Genomic DNA, 25,605 nt, shown 5'->3' with positions numbered 1-25,605 from the left:
CCCAAGCAGAGTCATTATATAGTAAAGTAAGGAAAAATTATTTAAACAATTACTATGCTATAACGTTCCAGATGTGTTGCACCCACAAGGTGCTCCTGCTAGCTAATCAGCTTTTCTGATGCTGCTAAGTCATTTTTTAAAGTGTGGCACTTTCCAGGAATGACATTAGCAGGAAAGCCAGTGGTGTCTACTGGTCTGACCAGGAACTGCTGAGTTCTAAACTGGGCTATGCCATAATTCACTGATTGATCCTAGAAAGTCATTTAACCTCTCTAAGGCACAGTTTCCCCATCAGTAAGTACTTATACACAGAGCTGATTGGGAATTTTTTGATGAAACTTTTTTTTCATCAGAAAATGCCAATTGTCAAAACCAAAACATTTTGGCAGAAAGAGGGGTTTTTGACAAATTTCAGTTTGAAAAAAAAAATTGAAAAAAGTTTCAAGATTGATTACATGGAAGTTTCATTTTTCAGTTTGAAATACCTTTTCCTTTCAATATTTGATAATTTATAGTAAAAAAAATGTAAAAATAAAAAGCTTAAAATCAGAGTGGAAACATTGAATTGACCTGATTCAAGATTTTTTAATTGTAAACATTCAAGATTTAAATTTTTCATCCCAATTTGGGATGGGAAATTGTTTTTAAATCTTGAAAATTCTTGCGGGATGGGAAAACTGTTTCCTGCCTCACTCTACTTCCCTACAGCACAGGGGTGCTGTGTGATTTGATTAGTTAACATTTGTATTGTCCTTTGAAGATGAAAACAGCCATAGTAGTCTAAGTGCCTCACAAACAGCAATGTTTAACCAGCAAATTATACAAATACAACAGATGAAAGATGGCAAGATGTAATCACATTATCAATTAAAACTTAATTATTGTGATGTGTTGAAAACATTGTCAAATAATCCTCAGACCCATCTGAAAGCTAAATCTATAGCCCTTCTCAGTACAGCATTACACATTGCTGGTGTTGCAAGGGTACAGCTTCTGTCCCCGCAAGTGTTCAGGACCAAAGACCCCATTTCCTTTGATCTCAGAGAGTGTGGTGGAACATAGGGGGTCCGAATCCCAACCAGTCACGAATCTATACTAGTATATATTACACATAATTAAGAGCACAGGCCTGCAGACCCACAAACGCACCCAGCCCCCTGCCATTGATGCAGGACTTCTCCTCTCTCCGTCTGTGCCTGGATGAGCCCAGAGAGCTGTGTCTGTGAGAGGCAGATATGGCTTTAGGAACTGTAGGGGATGGCATATCTAGTTACAAACTCTGCTAGCACTTCTCAGTGGCCCCGAGCCAGACAAACTGACAAATCACACTTCCTCTCAACAGAGCCCCTGCATTTAAATAGTCAGACCACTCCTTTTCATCTCCCCCACCTCCAAGAATCTCAAAACTTCTCTACACCCCCGTGCCTTGCAAGCCAAACCCAAGAGTTCAGCTGGTTTCCAGGCCTTTAATCTCACAGGCCGCTCAGGAGCACTAGTATCTGTCATGCTGTGCTTGCGCCAGTTCTCCCAACAGGACAAAAAAGGACAGAGTTAAAAACAACAACAATAAATAAACCCCCGCAAACATTTCAAAGGGTCCTGGCAGGTGAGGGGAGGGATGGAGACTGACTCCAATATAGATCCACTGAGTAAAGCTCTAGGAACTGCTGACACTGGCATGACTCCCAGCACACACGGAGGGAGGGAGCACTTTGCGTCAGGCCTGAATCATGTGACGTGGGCCAGTGGATGGAAAAGAATGGAGTGAAGGGTCTCCGTGCTGACTTGGCATTACACCGCTGGAACACTTATCTTGTGTAAAAGGAATAGGACTAGATTCCTCCCGCTTCCCTGCCATCGTGACAGGTGTATAGGGTTCTGTGGAGAAGGACGCTGACCTCCAAAATGTATTTTTCTTTGGCTGTAACTTAGATCAGTGTCTTATAGCATTATTAAGAGCAATGAGAAAGAGTCTTGCAGAGTCCCACATCTTCTGCTGCTTCTCCCGCTCACCCCCCACTTCTCCTTCTGGCTTCCAAATACTAAAGTCCTTTCACTGAGCTAGATTGTGGCATTTAGTCCAAGTCCTTCGGGAGGGCTAGGGAAGAGCTGGGCTGCCCCAGCAGGAGCATCGGTTGGCATAAGGGTACAACTGACACAAGTAGGGGGCAGAATTCCACAGACATCGCTGGGAATTTTGCTGAAGTAAAAAGGGCGGGGGAAATGGTGATCTCGGCTTAGACAGCCACACAGTGTACATGGGGGAAGGAGTAAAGAACCTCCCTTTGTTTGGACCACAAAAGAGCCAACCAGAATTGTAGCCTCTGTGTTTGGGCAAGTACCGGAGCTGCTATTGAGTTGTTTCCTCCCTCACACACACACCACACACCCATAAAGCACCTTGCCAGAAAAGGGGGGAGAGGAGCAGGTAGTAGGTGGAGCCATAGCTTGTCCTCACCACTCTCCACCACATCTTGCCCCTGCAAGGGAGCTTCTACCTACTGCACCTCTTACAAGGGTGTCGGGGTCTGATTTCTACCAGAGTGACCAAGGAGCTCCAGGAAACGTTCTGTCCTGTCACAGCCCTGATAAAAAGTCTTCTGCTGGACTCTCACCAAACTGCTGGACCCATGTGCTCTAAGTTTCAATGAGTCTCAGTAGGCTCTTGCCTTTCTGGCACACTTCCTAGGCACAGAAAGTCTGTCTGTTACCTCTTCACAGAAGGGGGACTTTGAGGCTCAGCTGCCCAAGACCCCCAGGACCAGTGCTGTCCCCCAATGACAACCCAGTTTCTTATGCCCTGAGGGGCACTCTGGTTTACAGTTTACCCTTTAAGGGATGCATGATAGTTGAAGAACATAATACACAAAGGTTCCACAATGAATTACTCTTTACATCAGACAGCACAAGAGATATACAGATCCAGACAAAACATGCATTTCCCTGCCTCAGTTTCCTTTCCCCTCTTGAACATTCTTCAGGGAATCCAGGTTCCTTCTTCTCTCCCTTTCCCTCCCACAGATGGACTCTTTTCCAGAACATTCAATGTCCTCTCACTCCTTCAGACAGCTTTTTGCTTTTTCTCCTTTCTCTCACTGTCTCTAAAGTGGCAATGAGACACCCTCTCTTTTATAATCTCCAGTCCCCTTTGTCAGGTGACCCCTGATCAGCATTATTAGATCAAAATCTCCCACTAGGTAATCTGTTGTTTAGTTATCTCTTCCCCCCACCCTACAGGAATTCGGACTTGAAAAATTGATTTGCCTCGGACAGTAGCCATCTCTTTGTCCAAGGCTTGCTCCATTTGAATGGATGATCATCAATATTTAATGACCTTCCAATGTTAGCCCTGTACCAGGTGAAAGAATTTCTCTTGTGGGTTTTAGCTCAATATGGAGGCAAAACACATCAGAGAAGGCAAGTGAGCCCCACGTTCAAAATGCAGTTTGCAGTCTAACATTGAAACACATAAAAAGTCCCCAGTAACAAATAGAATTCACAAGCTGTTCAAAGACAAATTCCGCATATTGCTACAGCTTCCCTTTAGTGAAGAGTTCCTGGGGGAAGTATATACCGCAACCCATTACAGAGTGCAGCTTTCCTTTCCCCTTCATGATGGCTCAGCACTGCTGGCCACCATGTTATGGGGGTAGAGCCAAAGATCAATCATCAACTGGTCCTTCTGCTTGGGGAAGGGTAGTACGAGGTCTTCAGCCTCTGCTCTCCTCCCCTTTGTGCCTGGAGCCATGATGAGGGGACAGCTAATGTGACTAAGCAGGGAGTGGTTTTCCTCCCTCTTGCTCCCCTGCATAGTCATGCAGTATGGAGAAATGCAAAGTTCTGTACTTAGAAAAACCTGATATTCCCTCCTCTTTCCTGCTAACTGTCAGGCAAGGAAAAAGAGCAGGGGTGGGGAGATGGCAGGAAATGGGAAATCCTGTTGCTTTCTGCCAGTTGGCTTGTACCAGTGCTGGGTGACATAGTCTGGACTGCAGCCTGTGGCCTGGATAAGTCCAGTGAGATTCCTTTCTATCATCCTTAAGTTAAGACGATCCTAGCTGCAGCCATGCCAAGAGATATGGGCCTACAGGAAAGAAGTCGCTATAGTAGGGGAAGGAAAGTGAAGAAAGGCCCAGTATGTCACCTGCCATACCACTTTCCTGAAGGCATTACAGGGGTCTCATCCTGATTCCTTCCTGGAAAGTGGAGCCTCTGGACTAAATCCTATTGTCCCCACTGGCTCAGTGTGCTGTGAGTTTGGATAGAGGCAGAACCCCGTCTATTTTTGCCATCACTGACTACAACACAAGAAGACAAATATTAACAGCAATTCAGAGCTCTGGTGGCCCCTGTCAGTAAGTATGAAATCTAAAAGAAGGAGGCACATTTTCTTTCTTTCTTGTAGTCTTCCTGAGGGGCTATGGCTGTGCAAGGACTTTCATGAGAACTGAGGAAGAAATTACATTAGAGAATTTCCAGGACTCAAAGGGTCCAGAAGACATTTCTCACAGTAGCTCTTTCATTTGACAGATGGTGAAATCATTTTATCAGGCTGTGCCAAAGCCTGGCTCATGTAACTTACAGCAGGGTGGTGTCAGGTTGCTGCAGTCGGACACAGATTATGCAACCCTCCTCTGGAATCAGAAGTGTGAGTACTCTCTATTACTATAGAGTTCTTCCTAAAGTCAGGTCACAGTCCTAAGCTTTCCACCATTACTAACTGGTCCATCAGCTTTCAAATTCAATATCCCCACAAACAAACAAAACCAACCCTACCTCCTCATTAGTTGTGATTGCTGCTTATAACAATTGTCTCACTCTTACCTTGTGTTCCCTTCCTCACTATCTCTGTCTTGTAGCCACCTGTTGTCTCCTGTCAGCTATATAACAAGATTCCAGGAATGTCATTCTGAAGCTAAAGTGTCTGAAGAGTCAGTGTGAAGCAATGGAAGCAGCTACTAGTATGGTTCAAAGCTCTTTTTGTTCAGACTATCACCAGACTGAATCATCACTAGGTTTTGTGGTTTCTTATTGCCCAATTTTTAACTTCTCAGCCATTTTGACTTTACACATTGCACCTGTGCCAAAGGAAGGCATGTATCTATGTCATGCCAAGAGTCCTTTGATATCAGAGGTAACTCAACTAATCATCACCCTTACTCTCCAGCTAATTTACATGCAAACATTTCATTGATTGCATGAGGGAGACTGCACAGATCGTGATTACTTGTCCCAACTGCAGTTCTTCAAAACCACCCACACAACAGCACAACCAGCACACACAATAACCCCAAACATCACACTGAAACCTAGGATGTCTGTTGAGTCAGTGTGGAGCAATGGAAACAGCTACAAGCATGGATGAGAGCTCTTTTTGTTCAGAATATTACCAGGTCCAGTAATCACTGGGATTCATGGTCTGTTACCATCAAATTTTTACATTTTCTGACTTTTTCAGCTTTTTTATACACCTGACTTTACATATTACATCCATGAGGCAGCCTGGTCTTTTAGCTACTGATAGACTGATAGGCAGGGACCAGCTTTTCAGTATATGCATGTACAGTGCCTAGCACAATAAGATCCTTATTCCGATTTAGAGCAATACAGATAATAATAACCTGGTACTTAGAATGAAGGAAAACTCAACTTGCCTTATTTTGAATCGATTCATGTTCTCAAAAGTTTGATAAACTAAAATATTTTGAACTGGGATTCTTCTTGAAGACAAATCTTGTAAGAAAATGAGCAAAGAAAATATCCAATAAAAATTATGTTGAAAACTGAAGCAGAGAGCCAGCAGAGCATAAAACAAATACAAAGGAATAGTGAAAATAGGAGCAAAGAGAGGAAGATTAAAAAATTATAATAAAAATGATAAAAATAAATGACATATGTGAGATATACAGGACAACCACTTGTGCCAACCTGCTTTTGGGGGGTGTTCTTGGCTGTGTTTTTGTCACTAAAAGCTCCTTGAATCCAAGCATTGAGATTCAGGATTGAGGTACAGTAGATAGCTATAAGAGATGGTCTAAGAAGACAAGTTTCAAATCTGGATCATGCTGAGATTAGATTAGGAGGGTTTATATTTGCATTCAGTGATACTGCAATCTAACAAGCAGTTCTTTTGACAGTGTGGAACCAAATGGCAGGAATCTGAGGAAATCAGCTGTCCTTGAGAGATTTCTGTCATTTCAAGCAGTCCGCAAGAGATTTCAGGCACATCCAAATCACTGCTGGAAAATAAACTCCCGCCAGTTTTGTATCTGACCACACTGTAGTCAGGTTCATACTTAGGGATCAAATCCATGGGCAATCCAAATTCAAATGAGTTTGGATTTGAGGTTCTGGTTGTGGCTCTCTTCTAATAACATTAACTTTATTTAACATCTCTGCTCTGCATGTGCACAGTCCTAATGAAGCTCCAAAGTCTTGCCCAGCAAGCAATGGCCTCAGATCAAAACCTGGGGTGGATCTTTGACTATGGTTTGTTCTTTATATGTTCCAAAATCCTGCTCAGAAATCTGACAGGGGCTTTCTCAAGACATGGTTTCACTTCCACTCCCCAGAAATGAACACGGGCACCTGCTGGTAGGATGTAGTCACTAAACAAATCCTTGGACTTTAGTTTGTTGAGAATATTCTGGGATGTTATAGTCAGGAAGAGAACAACTCATCTCAGCTGAGGTTGAGTTAGGGTAGATGTAGTCCTGATTGTGAGGGTATTCCTCACTTTTTCAGAAGGAAGTTAGGATAAGAGATCTCTATAGCATCTTAAGGAGAGAGATATGGCAAGTGACCTTGTATGGCTCTCTTGAGTGTTTAATAGTCCTTGTTATTTTGACAGCCTGATATGTATCAGTATGATGGGGCATGGATAGTTTGTTGAGTGTTTGTCTATTCTTGAGTGTCACATCACCCATGTTTAGGATTGCAATCTTTGCTCTTCTGGGCTGGTCAGTAAATTCTTCATTTTTCCTTTAGGTTCTGAGTTGTGGTTCCTTAAAGAGCCTATACTCTGAGCTCTTTGTGGCAGGAACTTAGTCTTAATATACGCTTAGAAAGTGTCAGGCACATTGTAAACTCTACCATAATTCAAATTAATCTGTGTCATCATCATTACCACAATTCATAGACTATACATGAGGCAATCTGTTGCTCAGCTGCCAGCTGAACTAGTCTGATACTTTGCACAGATATTGTTTTCATTCTATTTTCATGTAAACACCAGTTGTGGTAATATGTGGGGTTTTCTTCAAAGTCCACCTGGAGCATTCAATGTTTACCGCCCATCCATTTTTAAACATATCTCCTTTGAAAAATCATTGGTTTAAATTACAGGAAAAAATAATTCAAATACCTGAGGTAGTTTTGTAAACCCAGAAATAGTTCCCAAGGTTTGTTCATCCCTAATTATTAAGGTTTGTAGTGGGAAGAGCCCAACAGCTACCGTATGTTTTGTGGATACTTGGGTCTATCTTAGGAAATACATTAAATCTGTTTCAGGCAGTCTGGTACCAGAGAAGCCTGGCAGATTACAGGAACACGAAAGGGTTCACGGGATATTTATCTTATCCAACAAATCTAGTTCGAAATAACCAAGGCTGGTGCTGTTAACCTGAATGCACATGCCTTGAGCACTAAGAGACTTGCTATTATGGCCTACAATCTTTAAAAACACAGTGACCCAGCAATGACACTTAACTCATAAGTGGTCACACCCTAACAAAGCATGAATGATTTGAAGTATCAACTTCCCAGTTTTAGGAAACATATATTTCCTTATTGTTTTCTATATATAAGACAAAAAAAACCCCTGTTGTTTTCCTGACCAGGCTAATCTTGTTGTTCTTATCATGAATACCCAGAAAATTGAGACACAGTTACACACTTATACATCCTCTCTGCTTCCCTACTCTCTGCCTTCAAATTGTTTAAGTTCACCATCAAACCTCTTGTGCCCTAGAGCTGTGGACCCCTCCTACTGTATGTGTGACCCTTCTCTGACTGTCCAGGACCTTTATATCCTGTACTGAGAAGTTCAGCAAATGGATTTGATTTCCTTTTCCCTTCTGTACCATGCAAGAAGTTGGACTTGGAATTGTGGTTATACTCAAATGTCACTTTTGGTAAACATTTATTTTCAGCAAAGGAGATTATGTGTGCTTGTTTACAGGCCTTGGAAATGGGCTGGCTAGGGAGGAAGGGGCTTATACCGAGTGCTTGCAATATATTGATTCTCTTCCATGCTTGTGATAGCCTCAGACTCCCCATAAGGGTCACACTGTCTAGGACTCCAGATTGTGTCTAGCCCTCAGACATCTCAGGCATCAGCAAAAATGTCAAGGGTAAAATGATTTCCAGGGTCGCCACCTGGTTTATGGACCACAGTGAATCAGCACATATACACAGGTTGGAGTCAACCAAGGCTCCACCAGCCATGCCACCTATTTTGAAACATGACTAAATTTCACCTATTGAATGAGGAGGCTGACTGAAGGGAATTTTGCAAAGAGCATCTGTGCCTTTGGAATATTTACTTATGACAGAGCGGTGCAACACGCAATGAGAAAGCATCATCCCCATTGTCAGTTAAGGTCTAGAGAAATATTCATCTCTCCTTGGAATCAAGGCTATCTTTTCAGAAGACACTGAGAACTGCATGGAATGAGTAGCCACCCAAATCCTATGACAAGTCTGCCATTGTTGCTGTCACCACTTCACAAGGGTCTTAGCTACCTTCAGCTGACCTCATGGGCTTGAGGTAGGAATTCTTTGGTGACATTCTATGACATGTGTTATACAGGAGGTCAGAGCAGTTGATCATAATGATCCTTTCTGGCCTAATAATGTATTAATCTATTTTTTTCTACCTGTACTCAAATTCCAAGGTCCCTGCTTTTGGCTGCTCCAGAAATATCATAAGAAAATTGTTTCTTGTGGTATTTCAGCTCTTATATGTCAAGTCCTGGCAATAACGTGGGCATGGAGCAGTGCATGAAGTTGTAGGCTAATGGCAGGAAAAATTAGTGGAACTTTTTGAAACTCAACAATGGTTCAACGAAGTTTTGATTTGAGTTTTGGAAAGAGATTTAGGCTGAGGGATTCTTATTTGATTTGAACTGCTTCACCCATCTCTCCTATACAGTTTAGATAAAGAGAGATAATGACCAGTCCATCTAATTTATGTTTAATTTGCATAGTCTTTTAAACTAAACATAAATTGAACCTGTTGTACCATTGTGGAAAAGGGCCTTGTCTGTAACAATCTTCCAAAGTTCAGAAGTGTTTGGACCCTGGGTTTTGGTCCATTCCCATCACAGACCAGTGCTATTGTTCTTTAAAAATAAAACAACCCCCACCTCTCTATTTCCTCTGTACTTAGTATACTTTATTATAAGATGACAAAGAAGACTGCATGACTCATGATGATGAATAAAATGCAGCTCATGAACGGGTTTTCCATAATTTTTTTCACCTATTGTATTAAAACTACATTAGAAGAAGTGTTTCCACGATCCTTTGGAATTGGAAACAAGCATGACTGAACAATGCCATAAAATATAGATTTATTTCTATACGTCAAGAGATGTAATTTTACAAGATGCCTCAGCTATTTGTATAATTCCATGAGTCTTAAAGGTCACTGCATCAGAGGTATGCAGACAGACAACATAAGAACACACTTGGTTGTCTATTTTATTGCTTACATTGGGTGTGGTGAATGTTCTCATGAGTTTCTGTCATATAGAGATTTATTATTTATATAATGAATAAGAAACCAAACCTATATGTATGTACTTATACATTCCATATGCAGGTTTATTATATTATATGTATCATTATAACCCAATACTGCAGTACATTAGGAAAGCTTTCAAGGTGAGATGGAATAAATAAGAGCTCATTAGTCATTCTAAGGTACCAAGGCCTCTGAGATCCCTACCTGCTGGGCAGTTGCACCTCTGGTGGGTATCTCGAACTTCTCGATTTCTCGGCAAGTTGATCTTTAATTTCTGTGAAGTAAACAGGGGAAAAAGCATCAGTAACAGTGATGAAACCCAAACCTCAGGATGTCCGAAAAGTAGGGTGGGAGGAAGCTAATCAGTGAGGTACAATGAGAAAGAGATGCCTGGTGCTGGATTGAAGGCAGGTAATTAGTCCACAACCTTAAACTTTATACCAGTTGTCTCTTGATTGAAAGCAGGCAGAGAAAACTTCATAATAACCTTCAAGAGTGATCCTTTGGCAAAAAGCCGCAATGATGAATTAAGAGGTGACTGTGTTCCCACATGAAGGCTGTAATGCTCACAGACCCAACAAAAAACTCAAAGTGGCAGATGAAAAATGGAGACAGGTCCTCCTTTCCCAAAGAACCAGCTCCTTGGCCTACTGGTAATTTTTGTCCAAAGAGGTGATCCTAGAGAAGACAGCAACTTTGAAACATTCCATATAGATCTGGTTTGGTCATGACAAATCCATTTAATTAAAACTTCTGAGGTTTTGAAATATGTTTCTATTCCATTGGAACAAAAAGAAAACCATTTGACAATGTCTGTGAAACAGAGCTGTGTTGAAACACCCATTTTGGATCAAACATGTCAGGCTTTTGATTTAAGTCTTTCTCTCTCTGGGAATTGACAAGACAGTCCACTCTGGATCTCAGAAACCTTTCTATCAAAATCAATAAATTTCTGTGACATGTTAGTTTCTACAAAACACCATTTTCTGAAAATGAAAACTCATTTTGTCAAAAATGTTCTGACCAGCTTTAATTGTATATGCATGAGTGTATTATTAATATACCTAACATGATTGAGAAGAGAAAACATTAATCCATCTAGGTTGGTTATACATTACTGGGATGCTGGGTGAGCCACATAGGGTCTCTGTTCAGAAGCAGTTTATGACTTATCCCTTTGCTGTCTGCATCTTGTTCATGACTGGAGCTGTGGGTGTGTGATAATTTGAGAAGACTATCCATTAAATAGAGAACTATCTGTACAAGTTTTAGGGCAACACTCCCCACTAATGAATCACAGCTAACTTTTAAGAACCATTGTGTATCATATTCCCCTGCTCTTGTTCTCCACATCTCTGAGAACTGGAGCCAATGTTTTCAAAGATAAGTGTCTGACTTTAGGCTGTTATATCCATATTTAGGCTCCTAAATAGGTGACATGATTTTCAAAAGTGCTGAGCACCTAGCAATTCTTATTGACCTTACTGAGAAGTCAACAGGAATTAATGGGTGCTCAGTACTTTTGAAAACCATGTCACTTATTTAGGACCCTAAATATGGTCTGGGATACTAGAATATATCATCTGAGCCTTTTCCTCTCAACATTGATAACTGTCCAAAAATAGGTACCGTATATGTCCTATTACTATGTAGTGCTGGTCAAAAACATTCTGATGGAACATTTCATCAAAATGTTATTAATTGAAATACAGATTTTCCATGAGAATATGTTGATCTGGACATAATTTAATTTAAAAAAAGAAAACTGAAACAAAGTGTTTAAATAAAATCAAAATGGAACTACTTTTCATTTCAAAATTTATCATATAAGGTAATGTGATATAATTAATTAAAAGTCAAAATCAGAAGGAAACATTTCATTTGACCCAAAATGAATTTTTTCCTAAAATTTCATTTAATGGGAAATTCCTAGATTTTTTTGTTTTCATTCTGATTCAGAATGAAAACAAATGTCAAAATCATGGAATTTCCCGCAAAATGGAAATTCCAGTTCCCTCACAGCTATATAATATGTACACCCTCTTGAACTAAAAACCTAGCTCTGAATGCCTCTGTACTTTGGGAATGTTGAGATCTGAATCCTAATCTAAATGTTGTAGCTCAGACCCATCTGCAATTAAAGTTCACAGCTATAGCTTGGTTTTTAATACTCTAAGCTAATTCCAAACATGGGCACAAATAGGAGATTCATATGCTTTATATGGAATCTTAATCTGGAACAAAATCTTTTCATCCAAGTGCCAATTTAAATATACACAAGATTTCAACATTTCAGTAAGGTTCCCACATTTGGAAATTGGGCCCTGCATGTCATTTATCTTTGTGAGTTAAGGGATGATATCACAGTGCATGATTTGCATGGACAGGGGTGTTTTGTGACAAGTCATTCTCTAACTAGTGAAGATTAATGCTCTGCCTGGAACTCAGCTCTTTGATGTACTATTTATAGAACAGAAATATTAAAAATGTAAAAAGGATCTGTCAAGCAAAATTGCAGAGGACATCCAGGCTGTCAAAAGAAATTGACAGTGACACACAACTAGTGGAAATAAACATTTAATTAATCAGCAATTTATTTTGCTACTGTAGAACTTTGTGCAGAAGAAGTGATGACCCACCAGATTCTGGAAACAGAAATACAGAACTCACCAGAGCCTTATTCACTGAGTGTAAAGAGTGGAAAGTACCTAATGTACAGTACTGTTGAAATCACCTATAAGATCACTGTGATAGCATCATATGTTCCCCTGGAGTTTAAAAACAAAATTATGAACAGATAGTTAGAAATGGATGGGAGAGCTTGGACTCTAAGAATTTATAAAGGGTGCTGATAGAGGGCTTGCCCCTCTTCTCCCAGAGGAAAGCTCTGCAAAGTTCCCATTGTGGAGTTTCCTCCAAATTCTTCCACTGTGGTTTGAACCCATGGAAGAAGTAGCCAGACAGGCCCCTAGACTGCACGGATCCTCTGAAATCCACTGAAACTTCAGGGATAGGTCAACAGGAGCATTGTGTTTCTGTGCTGTGGAATTAGAATTTAGGAGTTGCTGGATTTCAATTCCATGCATAATATACTAGACCAATATTGACTACTAACAGAAAAACACATGACTTCAGGAGACCTAAGTTCAATTCCTAGTTTAGGTCACTAATGAAAGTAATTTTACTGCTTTCATCTTCACTTTCATTTCTCCATATCACAAAACCACTATTCAGTTAAATACAAGAAGTAATTTCTGCTCCAAAAAGGTCAAGACCCAGAACATGAGGGAGTGTGGCAGATTAGACTAAGATGTATTAGCGATCTATAAATGATTTTCCCATGCTACAACTGATGTTCCCTGTCCTGCATCATGAGCAGCAAAGTTACCAGTTTTTTTATAAGAGAAATAACTTGGCTGCTTTTAAATTTATATCCAAAGAATTAAACAATGAATATTGGTGTAACCCATTTGATATTTTAAACCCAGTAAAATGTTTGAATCTATATAAAATGTCACTACTGGAAAAGTCCTAGGTAACTATTTGACAACCCTGGATATGCTTTTAGTAATTCTTCAGCTGGTAAAGAAACAGACAGTACAGTGGGTCAAAACCATTTATGTGTTTGTTTGTTTATTTACGAAACATGGCTTCATTAAACAGAAATTTCTATGAGAAAATTTCCAATTTTGCTTAATTTTTTTGTAGGGATGTGAAAATAGAAAACTGATTTTTTGGGGAGAGGGCTGTTGATTTTCATCAATTCGAAACTAATCAGTGAAAAAATGCAAGTGGAAATTATACATTTTCATTTTATTTGAAATTTTTTCCCAAAAATAAGATCTATTTTTCCACTAGCTCTAGGATCCAGTCTGAGATGTCTGTAAATCTGTTGACACCAAATTGTTAAGTGGGACTGGAGTCTGTTATTACACACCTGAGAGGTGCATCCACACTGGCCAAAATCAGACCCCTGTGCAGCTGCACCCATGGTAAAAAAGGTGGAAGTGCTAGAGGTAGGTAGGGCTCAGGTCTTTTTACCACTATGTCACCCTGTCTGTTTTTTCCAAGGTTAGGTTTGATATTAGGATCATGATACCATTTGTCCAAGTTACTTCTTTAAAGTAACTTAAAAATCCACATTCCTGGCTGCACTTTTTCTGTTTATACAACTAATTGGTTACAAACTTGTCCTGAGTTTTTGGAATTGCAATTCTCATGTTCCAGTTAGTGCCCTATCTGTTTGCAGCTACAGGCTGTAAGTTCTACTCATGGTCCTGTTTGTCTGTGGTTATCTGGCAACTACTGTGCTTATATTTATGGGACCATTCATCACTATGTGCCGTGGTAGCTGTGAGCAGAAGGGAAGATGTTGTATCTGGGAGTGGGCAAATAGAACAAAAAGTCTATCTGAAATATATGTTGGAAATAGCAAATGAAGCTAGCAGTGAGTTTCCTTGAAGGTGATATAGATGGCAGGGTACTGCTAACTTCCGTTCTTATAGGGCCTTATCCAAATCCAGTTGAAGTTAATAGGAGTCTTTAAAACCCTTCTTCCATTCCAAGTGAAAAGAAAAGTAGTACTTGTGGCACCTTAGAGACTAACAAATTTATTTGAGCATAAGCTTTCGTGAGCTACAGCTCACTTCATCGGATGCATTCAAATACAGTGAGGAGATTTATATACACTCACAGATAACATGAAACAATGGGTTTTATCATACACACTGTAAGGAGAGTGATCACTTAAGATGAGTTATTACCAGCAGGAAGGGGGCGGGGGGAAGGAAGAAAGCCTTTTGTGGTCATAATCAAGGTGGGCCATCAAGGATCTACAACCTATCCTGAAGGACGACCCATCAGTCTCACAGTCATGGGAGACAGGCCAGTCCTTGCTTACAGACAGCCCCCCAACCTAAAGCAAATACTCACCAGCAACCACACACCACACAACAGAACCACTAACCCAGGAACTTATCCTCGCGACAAAGCCCATTGCCAACTCTGTCCACATATCTATTCAGGGGACACCATCATAAGGCCTAATCACATCAGCCACACTATCAGAGGCTCGTTCACCTGTGCATCTACCAATGTGATATATGCCATCATGTGCCAGCAATGCCCCTCTGCCATGTACATTGGTCAAACCCGACAGTCTCTACGTAAAAGAATAAATGGACACAAATCAGACATCAAGAATTATAACATTCAAAAACCAGTCGGAGAACACTTCAATCTCTTTGGTCACTCAATTACAGACCTAAAAGTGGCTATCCTTCAACAAAAAAAACTTCAAAATCAGACTCCAACGAGAGACTGCTGAATTGGAATTAATTTGCAAACTGGATACAATTAACTTAGGCTTGAATAGAGACTGGGAGTGGATGGGTCATTATACAAAGTAAAACTATTTCCCCATGTTATTTCTCCCCCCCTCCCCACCCCCCACTGTTCCTCAGACGTTCTTGTTAACTGCTGGAAATGGCCCACCTTGATTACCACCACAAAAGGTTTTCCTCCTCCCCCCCTTCCTGCTGGTAATAGCTCATCTTAAGTGATCACTCTCCTTACAATGTGTATGATAAAACCCATTGTTTCATGTTCTTTCTGTGTGTATATAAATCTCCTCACTGTATTTTCCACTGAATGCATCCGATGAAGTGAGCTGTAGCTCATGAAAGCTTATGCTCAAATAAATTTGTTAGTCTCTAAGGTGCCACAAGTACTCCTTTTCTTTTTGAGAATACAGATTAACACGGTTGCTACTCTGAAACCATTCCAAGTGAGTGCCTGATTGGGATGTGTCCTAGCTTGTGGGAAACAGGGAGTGGTACTTGGGATGGGGTAAACTAAAGCAGTGTTTCCCAAACCATGGGTCCCGACCTACAAGAGGGTTGCGGAAAGGGTCTAGCTGGGTCGTCATGTACAGTGATTAACCCATCACTGGCCTTTGGGCTAGGCAAACATACACTTCTCCTGCCCCAGTGCTGAGAGGAGGCTCCGGAGAGGGTATGGAGGGTTAGAGAGTGAGCCCACTACACAGCAGTGACTCCTGCCCCATGGGGCTGGGCCTAGCTCCCTGTTCTGGGCATTGGGACCTGGCACATAGGGCTGCACCACCACTCAGGGTTGGCCCAGCTGTCACTCCGGGTGGGGTGGCCGGACCATACATTAGAGCTTTTGCACCCTCATGAGCCAGGTCACAATGTCACACACTCAAATTTGGCCTCACCTCTCCTCTGTCATGAGTGAGTGAGTAAGTACATGTAAGTGCAGGGCAGACTCACTCTCTAACCCCACACTACGCCCCTGGGCATCCTCTCCACACTGGGCCGGGATTAGGGCTGTGGTGCCAGGGGGAAGGTGCATATATGTAATGTTGGGTCATAAAAAAAAAAAGCCAAATGCAGCTGATCGGTCACCTTAGTCAAACATTTGGGAATCACTCGATTAGAGCTCTTGGGCAGCTGCAGTTGTTTTGGTTCATGAGGGGGGTAAAATCATTTCCTGTTCTACCCCCAACTGCTAAAGGAAACAGATTCTAGAGAATCCATTATAGCCAATCAGAAGAGTTCAAAGACTAGTAGCGTCGCTAATAGTTCTTGTGATTTTATCTCAAGTCTCATGGTATTTGGTGTTCTTATAGCCCCATCTCCTGGAGCATGTTACCTGAGCATGTGAGACTCTCGCATTCATTTTTTAAAAAGGTTTCTAGCCCCCTTGGTTGCAAAGAAAAGCCTTCAATAGTGAGTTCTACAAACTCAAAAACCAAAAGGCAAATAAGTAGAAACCAAAACTTATTTTGTAAAATTTCATGATTTTAAGCCAATCTCATGATTTTGGGACCTTTCTCATGATTTTTGAATGTAGGGGATTGGCAATGCTGAGATGGAGAGCCAGTGGAAGGTAGCACATAGTACTAAAGGCATCACAGCTTGGCACTAGCTGACCGTTAGATAGCAAGAATCATGAAGTTTAGTTCCCTGATCCACTTAAATGAAGTGAGAGAAAAATCTTCAGATGGGAACAGAGAAGGAAAATATACCAGGAGTTCCCCTGCTGAGCACCTTCCCCAAGGCTGAGAAAATTAGAAATCTATACCGACACATAGAAAAGAACATTGATCCATTCTCCCCTCCTCCAACACAGCCCCCAAATCTCTTTAAAGAGGTGACAAATGGACTCCTTGACATTGGATACACAGCTGAGTGGTATTTTGTACAGGTGCAGAGTGGCAGTAAAGTCAACTCTCTGTTTCCTGGGGGTTTTCGGACGATGATTGTTTTTAAATTATGTAAAAAAGACGAATTCCCAACTCTGGAAGTTCACCACTTCTTCATGTATTGTGAGCAGGCAGCCCCGAGAGCACCCCATGCTCCATGCCACTGAGCTTTTGGCAAGAAGAGACAAGGCCACATGTTCACCAGCATGGGGAAATGCTACGTTTGCCTCTTTTCAAATCACTGCCTCGCTTTCAATGCCAACTGTACGGTTTATTTGCACTTGTTATTTGATTTTTCTCATGCCCCATAAATACAGAGGAATTCTAGCCTGCAGCCAAAGTTTTCTCAGAAACATCCATATCAGTCCTAGTCAGTGCAGAGTTTTTCAGGAGAAGACATAGAATCCGTTCCTGGCTGGCAGAAAACTCCAGCCCAGTATTTACTACATGTGACCATAGTGAGAAGTTTTGACAGTAGCTAATAAAGTCTGCACTAGTCAGCCTGGCTCTGTACAGGACTGCCCACCAGTCTGTCAATTCTATTGGACTGAAGGGAGGAACAACACTAAGTATGAGAGTTAGGTAAAAAAAAAATCATGAGATTTGATTAAAAAACATGAGATTTTAAAAAATGATAAGTTTTGGGTTCTTTTTATTTGCCTTCTGGTTCCGGAGTCTCTTGAGCTTTTCTCTGCAACTATGACAGCTAGAAACTTACATTTAAAAAAATGAAAACTGAGATTCTCATGTAATGCCCTGACTCCAGGAGCTGTGGCTTTACAAAGACGACAAATTTCACAAGATTTAGGATAGAAATGTGAGAGTGGGCAGCACTGGAACAACCTGAACTGGAGGTAGATGCTCCACATGGAATAGCTTGTGGATGCAGTAGCTGGGAAGAAGAGGAAATTGAAATAGATGAGAGTGGCTTTCTGTTGTGCTGGATGTGTTTCTCCAGTTGATTCCTCACTCTCCATGGGAAGCAGGAATGGGCCCTTCACCTGGGTGTAAGCAGCACAAATGTTGTCTGTGTGAGTGAGAGTCTTGCTAGATCACTTATGTATTTAGGCACTAATTCTCTGTTGGTCCATTCCTGCACTTCACAGAGGAATGGCGTGTGGTTGTGGGAGGGGGGCATGTGGCTGCCAACCTCCTTCCCATCACCATGTTTTCAGGGAAGCTGGACTCTTTCAAGCCCCTGGTGCAAGCTAGAACTTACACTATGACTGCACAGGAGCCCCCACGCAAGAACACCTGGACCAACCCCAGGCAAGAACAGCCAGAGTCCAGAATGGTCCAACCACTCCCGCTCCTTCCCTTTTCCCCTGCCTGCCCTGGCACACCTCTTACTCCTCGTGGGGACGGCAGTGTAGAGCTATTCTGGCAGATATAAGCTAGCTGAGAAACCCCCTAACAAAGGACTAGTCCCAGGGTGCCATCGGTATCCCCTTTATGCCCCCAGAGCACAGATGAGAATTGGACCCTTAGTCTTCCCAACATGGTGCCCCCATAAAGGTATGTGGTGGTAACTCAGCCTGAACATGCAGAGGCAAACAGAAAACGACACACAATCATGATCCACTCTCAAGTATACGCTCACCCATATAAACACCTCACAACATGCCCATTTGCAACACACTTGCATACACGCACCACACAAAACTGCACATTAACAATAAACACACAAACACATGCAGTAACAGTTCTCGTACATACATTGACTTTACATCCACACACAGAGAACACACAGTCACATGCATGTGAATCGAAGCCCAATATATGTACATACACACTCACAAAATCCCCAGTCCACAAATACAGGTGTCCCCTAACCCTCACCCCCTGACACAATTGAAAGGAGGATGCCGGGCTGCTGCACGCCATGTCCTTCTCCTTACCCCAGCAGCTCCCCCCTCCCTCAATTAGGATGGATTCCACAGCCTTGGAAGTCTGGGGATTTTTTAAAAAACATTATTTCGTACTGAATTCTATGAAACTGGCAGCTGTAAAACTCATTAAGGTCAAAACATTGAGGGAGAATGTAGTTCATCCAGGAGGATGTGGCCATAAGAGGCCTGACACTCTGAAAGAGAAGGGGATGAATATGCTTCCTTGCTCACCCTTCCACTAAAGCGATCTCCCAGCCCCTTTTTCTCATATTCCACCAGTTTCTGTCTCCCTCTCTTGCTTTTCCCATTCTTGTTCTCCCTCCCTTTAATCTCCTTTCTCAGTCTCCCTTTCTCCTCTATGCTTTTGCTCTGTCTCTTTCCTTCTTATCTCTTGACATTCTTCCTGGGGACTTGTGTCACTAGAGTGTTGAACTAGCTATTAGAAGAGAAAACATATAGTTTACTGGGTTTGATTCTCTTCTCATGGACACGGGTGTCAATCAGGAGTAACTCCATTGAAGTAGATGCAGTTACAACAGTGTAAATCTGGTGTGACAGGAGAATCAGACTCATTTTCTCTTAGAGAACCTAACTTCTTTCATTGAGTTCTGTTATAATTTTGAAGCTTTCGCAGGGCAATGTCCTAGCAGTGCTGTCTCATATGTCAGCTTCCTTACACCAGTGTCCTGTCAATACCAGAAGGGACTCCAGCGATAGGGACTTCCTTCATATTCCCATTCTCCCAGGGTCAGCTGGGAATTGAACAGTATGTGAGCCTCTTTGTGGCAGTGCCCCACATAGGTCAGTAGGACTTTAGCAATGTGATCTACTTCACAAAAGTGCATTACTAGCAGTGTGGGCTTGTAGGGTAGTGTCCTGTCAATCCCAGCTAGGAGTTCAGCTGTGTGAGCTTCCCCACTGCAGTGCCATACCAATGTTAGCTATTAAAGAGCTCATCTGCAAGCTAATTCGGCTGTCAAAGAACCATCCACAGATATCAAGCATGCAGAGTCATTACATGTAGTACAGCGATATTTTATGCAGAACCCCCCATTATTTTAACCTGAGCCAAAAGTCCTATCTCAGAGTATGATAAGATCATGGTAGAGTCACAGTGCTGCTCTTATTCATTGTTTGCTGATGTTGTAGGGTAATGCAGCTCTCAATGGCCATTAAAACAGAGTAGTTTTATTACTTTGTTCCTTGACTAATTTCCTAATATTGCAATATGTGAATGAAATAATGAAACACAATGGGCTGCAGAAACTAGCTCCACTTTTTATAAGCTGTCTTTTCCATACCCCACATTTATAGAATCTGTGATACTTATTACTTGAGCAAAAACTGGAGTGGTTTGCACGGTGAAAGAGAAAAAAAAGACCTAGCATGCCCCCCCTTCCCCCGATCTCTCTGGGTATCACAGAACATTCTCCCTGATCATTTGAATCAGTGCACACCAAAGTTCGGCATCTTTGACCAGTTTGGACAAGTGAGCACCAATCAAACTTCTAGCACTTGTCAGAACCACAGCAAAACCCACAAGCTGTACAGGGTTGTAAAAGTTGGCCATCATCAACAACTGAGATGAACAAATGCATTGTATTAACAGGAGTGTTCTATGTAAGACTAACTGTCACACTCTACTGGGCACTGGTGCGGCCTCAGCTGGAGTACTGTGTTAAATTCTTGGCACCACACTTTAGGAAAGATGTGGACATATTAGAAAGAGTCCATAGAAGAGCTACAAAATGATAAAAGGCTTAGAAAACATGAGCTATGAAGAAGGTTAAAAAAACTTGGCATGTTTAGTCATGAGAAAAGAAGACTGAAGGAGGACCTGATAACAGTCATATATGTTAAGGGCTGCTTTAAAGAGGACAGTGATATATTATTCTGCATGTTCACTAAAAGTAGGACAAGAAATAATGGGCTTAATCTGCAACAAAGGAGATTGAAGATAGATATTAGGAAAAATGTTCTAACTATAAGGATTGTTAAACTCTGGAATTGGCTTCCAAGGGAGGTTGTGGAATCTCCATCACTGGAAGTTTTTAAGAACCAGTTGGACAAACACCTGTCGGGGTGGTTTAGGTAGACTTGGTGGTGCAGGGGACTGGATTAGATGACTCTCAAAGGTCCCTTCCAGCCCTACATTTCTATGATTGTATGATTAGAAACATGAAGTGACTACATTACAATGATGAAATGGGAGATCTTTCAGGGTTGGAGGGGTTTATCTCTGAGCTTTAAGATGCACAATATGACTCATCTATCTATTGGTCTGTCTATCTATCTAAGATTTTTTGACAGTAGCTATCACTGTAGTATCTAAGAATCTGATCCACAGCCCCATGGACTCCACAGACAGACTCTGATTGACTTTAGTAATGTTTGGATCAGTCCCTAAGTGCTTAAGCCAGTGAAGAATTCGGGAGTATGAACTTCTGTTAATAGAAGGACTCGAGTAATATTTGTCTTTCTATTTTCTAAACTACTGTAAAAATAGTTTGGATTGAAATAAAGGGGAATTTCTTCCAAACTGCATTGAAACAAGCATCTAGGAATCAGCTCATCATATTAATTACCTGTCTCTGCCTGCTGCTTTTCCCAGTTTACCTGTCACAATATGGGTACCTTTGCTACTGTTACTAGGTTGTTCCCAGGTATGTTTGGTTCAGCTGGTGATGCATTTTTCTATTTGTTTTAAACTGTGTTAATGTTTAAATCTGGTCTCTGAATTGCACCTTGTGTACCTACCCCAGTGGTATTCTGTCATCTCATATGAATCCAAAACCCCTTGTTACCAGACTGAAGCTAAAAACTGATGCTATAAAGGGGCCCTTTCTTGGGGAAAAGAAACAAAACCCTCTAATTTTAAAACCGTGAAAGCTCAGACAAATCATAGACTTTGTCAGACATAAGCAAAATCTGAGCTACTTATAAAGAAGGAGGGCTAAAGGGGCGCTATCTGAGGGGATTCACAACTGAATGAGTTAACAGGCACTCGGCTGTATCATTTGCTTAGAAAATTCTTTAAGCAAAATAGAAAAAGCTAAAATATATATTTATATGAAAATGAAAGCACACAGACCTCATCAAGCAGTTGGTCAACTCTTCCCAAAATAGCTGTCTCCATTTGGTCTGCAGAGAGCCAGGCAGGGAGCTGAATGCATCTGTCTGCTTCCAAATGTGAAACCCTGGATTGCAGGTCTGATGTCCTAAAGTATAGCAGGAGGCTCAACACCAGAGAAATCAAAGTCACCCCAGGAAGCCCAGAGCCCAGCAGTAGAGGAAACCTGCAGCATCTTTCTCCATCCCCTGTCCCGGGGGGAGCAATGCACCCCCTGTCAAAGGCACCATTGCTAGCACCTTTCCAGCCCTTCTCCTCCAGCATTCCCTCCCTGTCCTGAGAAACAATAAATAAATAAATAGAATAAATAAAGTTTCAATCCCACTCCAAGAAGAACAATCCAGAATTCATGGAAGAGCAGCGTCCGAGGGAATCCCAATGCCACTGAATAATAGAAATTATAACAACAATAATAACAAAATTGTATGGATAAAAAGGGGGAAAAAGTTATTTAAAAAAAAGAAAGGCTCCAACTCCAGAAAAGTTTTGGGGAAAATAATCAGATCAGTTTATGTCTTTCAGTCTTTTTTGTTTGTTGCTCTTTTCCTCTCCCTCTAGGTTTGTCAGTTTCAGTTCCTTAGCAGAGTGGTTAAGAGATTGCACATGAAAGTCCCCATTAGAGAGAGGTAATTCTCAACTGCTTTGGAGTTGCACTGTGGCTGATCCTGGCTTCTCTGTAACATGACACACTCTGTCTGAACTACACGGATCGGATGAGCAAGCTGTACTGCTTCCCAAAGTAACCTCCTCTGCTCTCCCTCTCTCTCTTTCTCTGTGCAATGATTTATTTATTTATGCAAAGTTTCTGGGTGGGATCAGACCTTGCGACGCCCCCATCCCCATCAGTCCCCAAAGCACCTCTCATCAGCTACCCCTTCCCTTTGAAGTGACACTCACTGCAGTTATTTATAGTATCAGGAAAGAGATTGTAAAGCAGAGGCAGGACTCACACTTCTTCCCTTGTCTCACACCATGGTGTTTTCTTAACTTCCTTCAGAAGGGACTTTATGATACTGCCACAAATGGGTCCTGGTTTCTGGACAGATCTGGTGTTTTGAACTTGTCTGGGACAGCAGTAACTGGGAGCAGAACTTCACCCTGCTTTCAGATTGTTCTGCAGTGAATCTTCCACTGGCTTCTTTCTTGGTGTGGAGGCAAATCTGGCTCAGTAACTGGGACATGTAAGTTAATTTGGTGCAGGTGTTTCAGAAGAGCAGCTCGCTGATGTGGGACAGGAGGGAAATAGCCAAAACTCTGAACAAGGTCCACAAAAGCCACATGGAATCTAACATTCAGCATGCATCTGAACTGAATGGGGTCTATCCTTTCAGCAGCCTCTACTGGCATCTAGATCCCAGATATCTTCAATCAAAACTATGTTATGGCTCAAAATGGAGGAGCTGGAGACTGTGTTGGGAGAGAAGGGGATCACTGCTTGGGGGGCTCTCTTAAATGCTCATATTTCAGTCTGCAGGCAGAGTACCTTGTTTTCTGATCATGTTAGGTTTATAACCTAATCGTACTTGGTCAAGGTCAGTTGTTGGACAGGACGCCTCCCCTGACACACTCTGGTGCTGCAGGAAGTGAGGCTGATGATTCAGTACGTATTGTTCTCCTCTCCAAGCATAGGGCTAGGGGGCACCGCACTGCTCAAAGTACTATTTTTTCAACCAGATGTAAAAACTGAGTCTCTTATCGCTTGCGCTCATTACAGATCCTGTGTCACTTTCTGTTGAAGTAAAAATATGGGTCCTGGCCAAATCTTTCTGTTGAAGTAAAAATATGGGTCCTGGCCAAATTCCAGCTGAGGTAATTACATTCTGTCTGCCTATGTTCCCTTTGCAATTCCCACTGGGTTCTGTATTATTCATTTTGTTATCTAAAATGTAATATCATTTTATTATTATTATTATTATTTATTAGTTACATACCATGTTGCTTAGGACCCCCCAGTCAAGGACCAGGACCCCATTGTGGTATGTGTTGTACTAACACAGAACAAAAGATAGCCTCTGCCCCGTGGAGCTTACAATTTAACTATAAGACAAGAGACAACAGATGGATATAGACAGACAGGGAAGGGAAAGGAAACAATGAGACAATATGCCAGCATGATGGGCAGAGGTCTTGGTGCACCAGCAGCCTGCATGGTTATACAGGTGCTATGTTCCACTGGTGAGATGGCAGCATTTCAGTGGTGGGTGAATTGGTCTCAGTATCTCTCACTTAACTCACATGGGTTTTAATTAACAGCCAGGTCTATATCAGATTTTGCAGGCACAGAGTGAAGCAGAGGTCTGTGGTGACAGCAACTCTGCTAAGGGAGGAGGTTACAATGGAAAGTGGCCACAAACTTCTTTGCACTGGGGAAACAGGCAGGGGAATGTAGAAGACCAGTATAGCCCCAGTGTAGGCTGTGCTAGCTGGGGAAAGGGGGTGTCCAGGCAGCCTGGCAGTACACTGACTGAACATCTCTTTGCAGTGATTCCTGCTCACAGGATTCCCATGGAGCCCCCAATGGGAGTGAAGAAGGATCCTTTCCATAGCAAGCATCCCCAAGAGGACCCTACTAGTGGAGACACCATCAGCTCTCCATTAGAATTTATTCCCCAGGAAGTGCAAAGAGGGTCATTAGTGCTGGAGCAGCTTGAATGTACTTTACCCAGTGTTGGTTAAGTGATTTGAGATCAGGGATTGGAAAGGGGCTATTGATAGACATGCCAAGTACCTCAATCAGTGCAGTCTCTCCTTTCTTTGCACTAAGCATTCCATGAAACAGGATTTCAGCTTCTTGGTTCCCCTTCCCACGGACCTCCCCATGTTTGGAGAAGATTTACAGAATGGTTACTTTGTCTGGAGAAGGGATAAGAGCTGTGTAGTGGGCTGGGTAACAGAAATAAAGAGGGTGTAGCCATCACTTCTATAGAACTCAAGAGAAATTGACATTTGTTCCCATGGAAACCTGTGAGAAATGGAAACTCAATTCAATAGCTTCTCAAGATAACATGTGCTGAAATTCAGCACCCAGATTAAAGCTCTCAGGTCTGTAGGACCAGATATGGGTGTTCTAGAGAGAGAAAATGAGTAAGAGATATTAAATGAGCACCAACTCTACCCATTGTTAGCACTAATTGATGGTTTATATGGTTAATTGGCAGCGCTGATTGCCAGATACCTGCCCCAGCCATTGAAAGATAAGTGCCTGCAGGTTTGGTGGAACAATACCCTTGCACTATATGAGGTACATCCGTGTCTATGGGATGGCTCCTTTTCTCTGCCCCTATACATTAGCAGAGGAAATTTTGACACTGGCAGAAGCCATCTGCACTCCGTGGTTCTTTTAACTGCTCTTGCTGAGTCTTCTCCCACAGGACTCTAATTAGTTCCACAGAACTAAATGAACAGCCACTCTGCCCACTTGGGAGCATCCCCAAATCCTGGATAAAGCTCTCAGGGTGAGCACAGCCAGGTGAAGGATACCTGAGAAGGTAAGAAATGCCTTGCAGGCTTATCTGGCATTTCAGGGCACCCTACAGCAACCACCAGTTCACCTCTCTGAGGTATTGTTTCAGGTTATCTGCTGACTTAGGAAGACAGCACTGCATCTGTTCACCTT

The 25,605-nt window shown here is 42.0% G+C and overlaps 1 protein-coding gene across 8 annotated transcripts in view; it reads right to left on the bottom strand.

The window, feature by feature from the left end:
- COL13A1 (collagen type XIII alpha 1 chain) overlaps positions 1-22,773 on the bottom strand; it is a 171,649-nt gene extending 148,876 nt beyond the window's left edge. For 4 of the 8 annotated variants that reach the window (XM_043518962.1, XM_043518963.1, XM_038410030.2 and 1 more), the window contains exons 1-2: positions 21,951-22,769; positions 9,950-10,019 (exon numbers count right to left, since the gene is read on the bottom strand). In XM_043518962.1, the coding sequence (XP_043374897.1) occupies positions 9,950-10,019; positions 21,951-22,253 (373 nt within the window). In that variant the 5' untranslated portion in view covers positions 22,254-22,769. Of the gene's footprint in view, positions 1-9,949; positions 10,020-21,950 lie in introns of all 8 variants that reach the window. The other 4 variants (XM_043518960.1, XM_038410027.2, XM_043518959.1 and 1 more) reach the window with 3 other exon arrangements.
- Positions 22,774-25,605: the final 2,832 nt, after the last annotated feature.

Source organism: Dermochelys coriacea, chromosome 7 (assembly GCF_009764565.3).
Source record: "Dermochelys coriacea isolate rDerCor1 chromosome 7, rDerCor1.pri.v4, whole genome shotgun sequence".
NCBI classification, from domain to species: Eukaryota; Metazoa; Chordata; order Testudines; family Dermochelyidae; genus Dermochelys; species Dermochelys coriacea.
The sequence above is the reverse complement of the archived record's forward strand: the minus strand, read 5'-3'. Positions and strand labels throughout refer to the sequence as shown.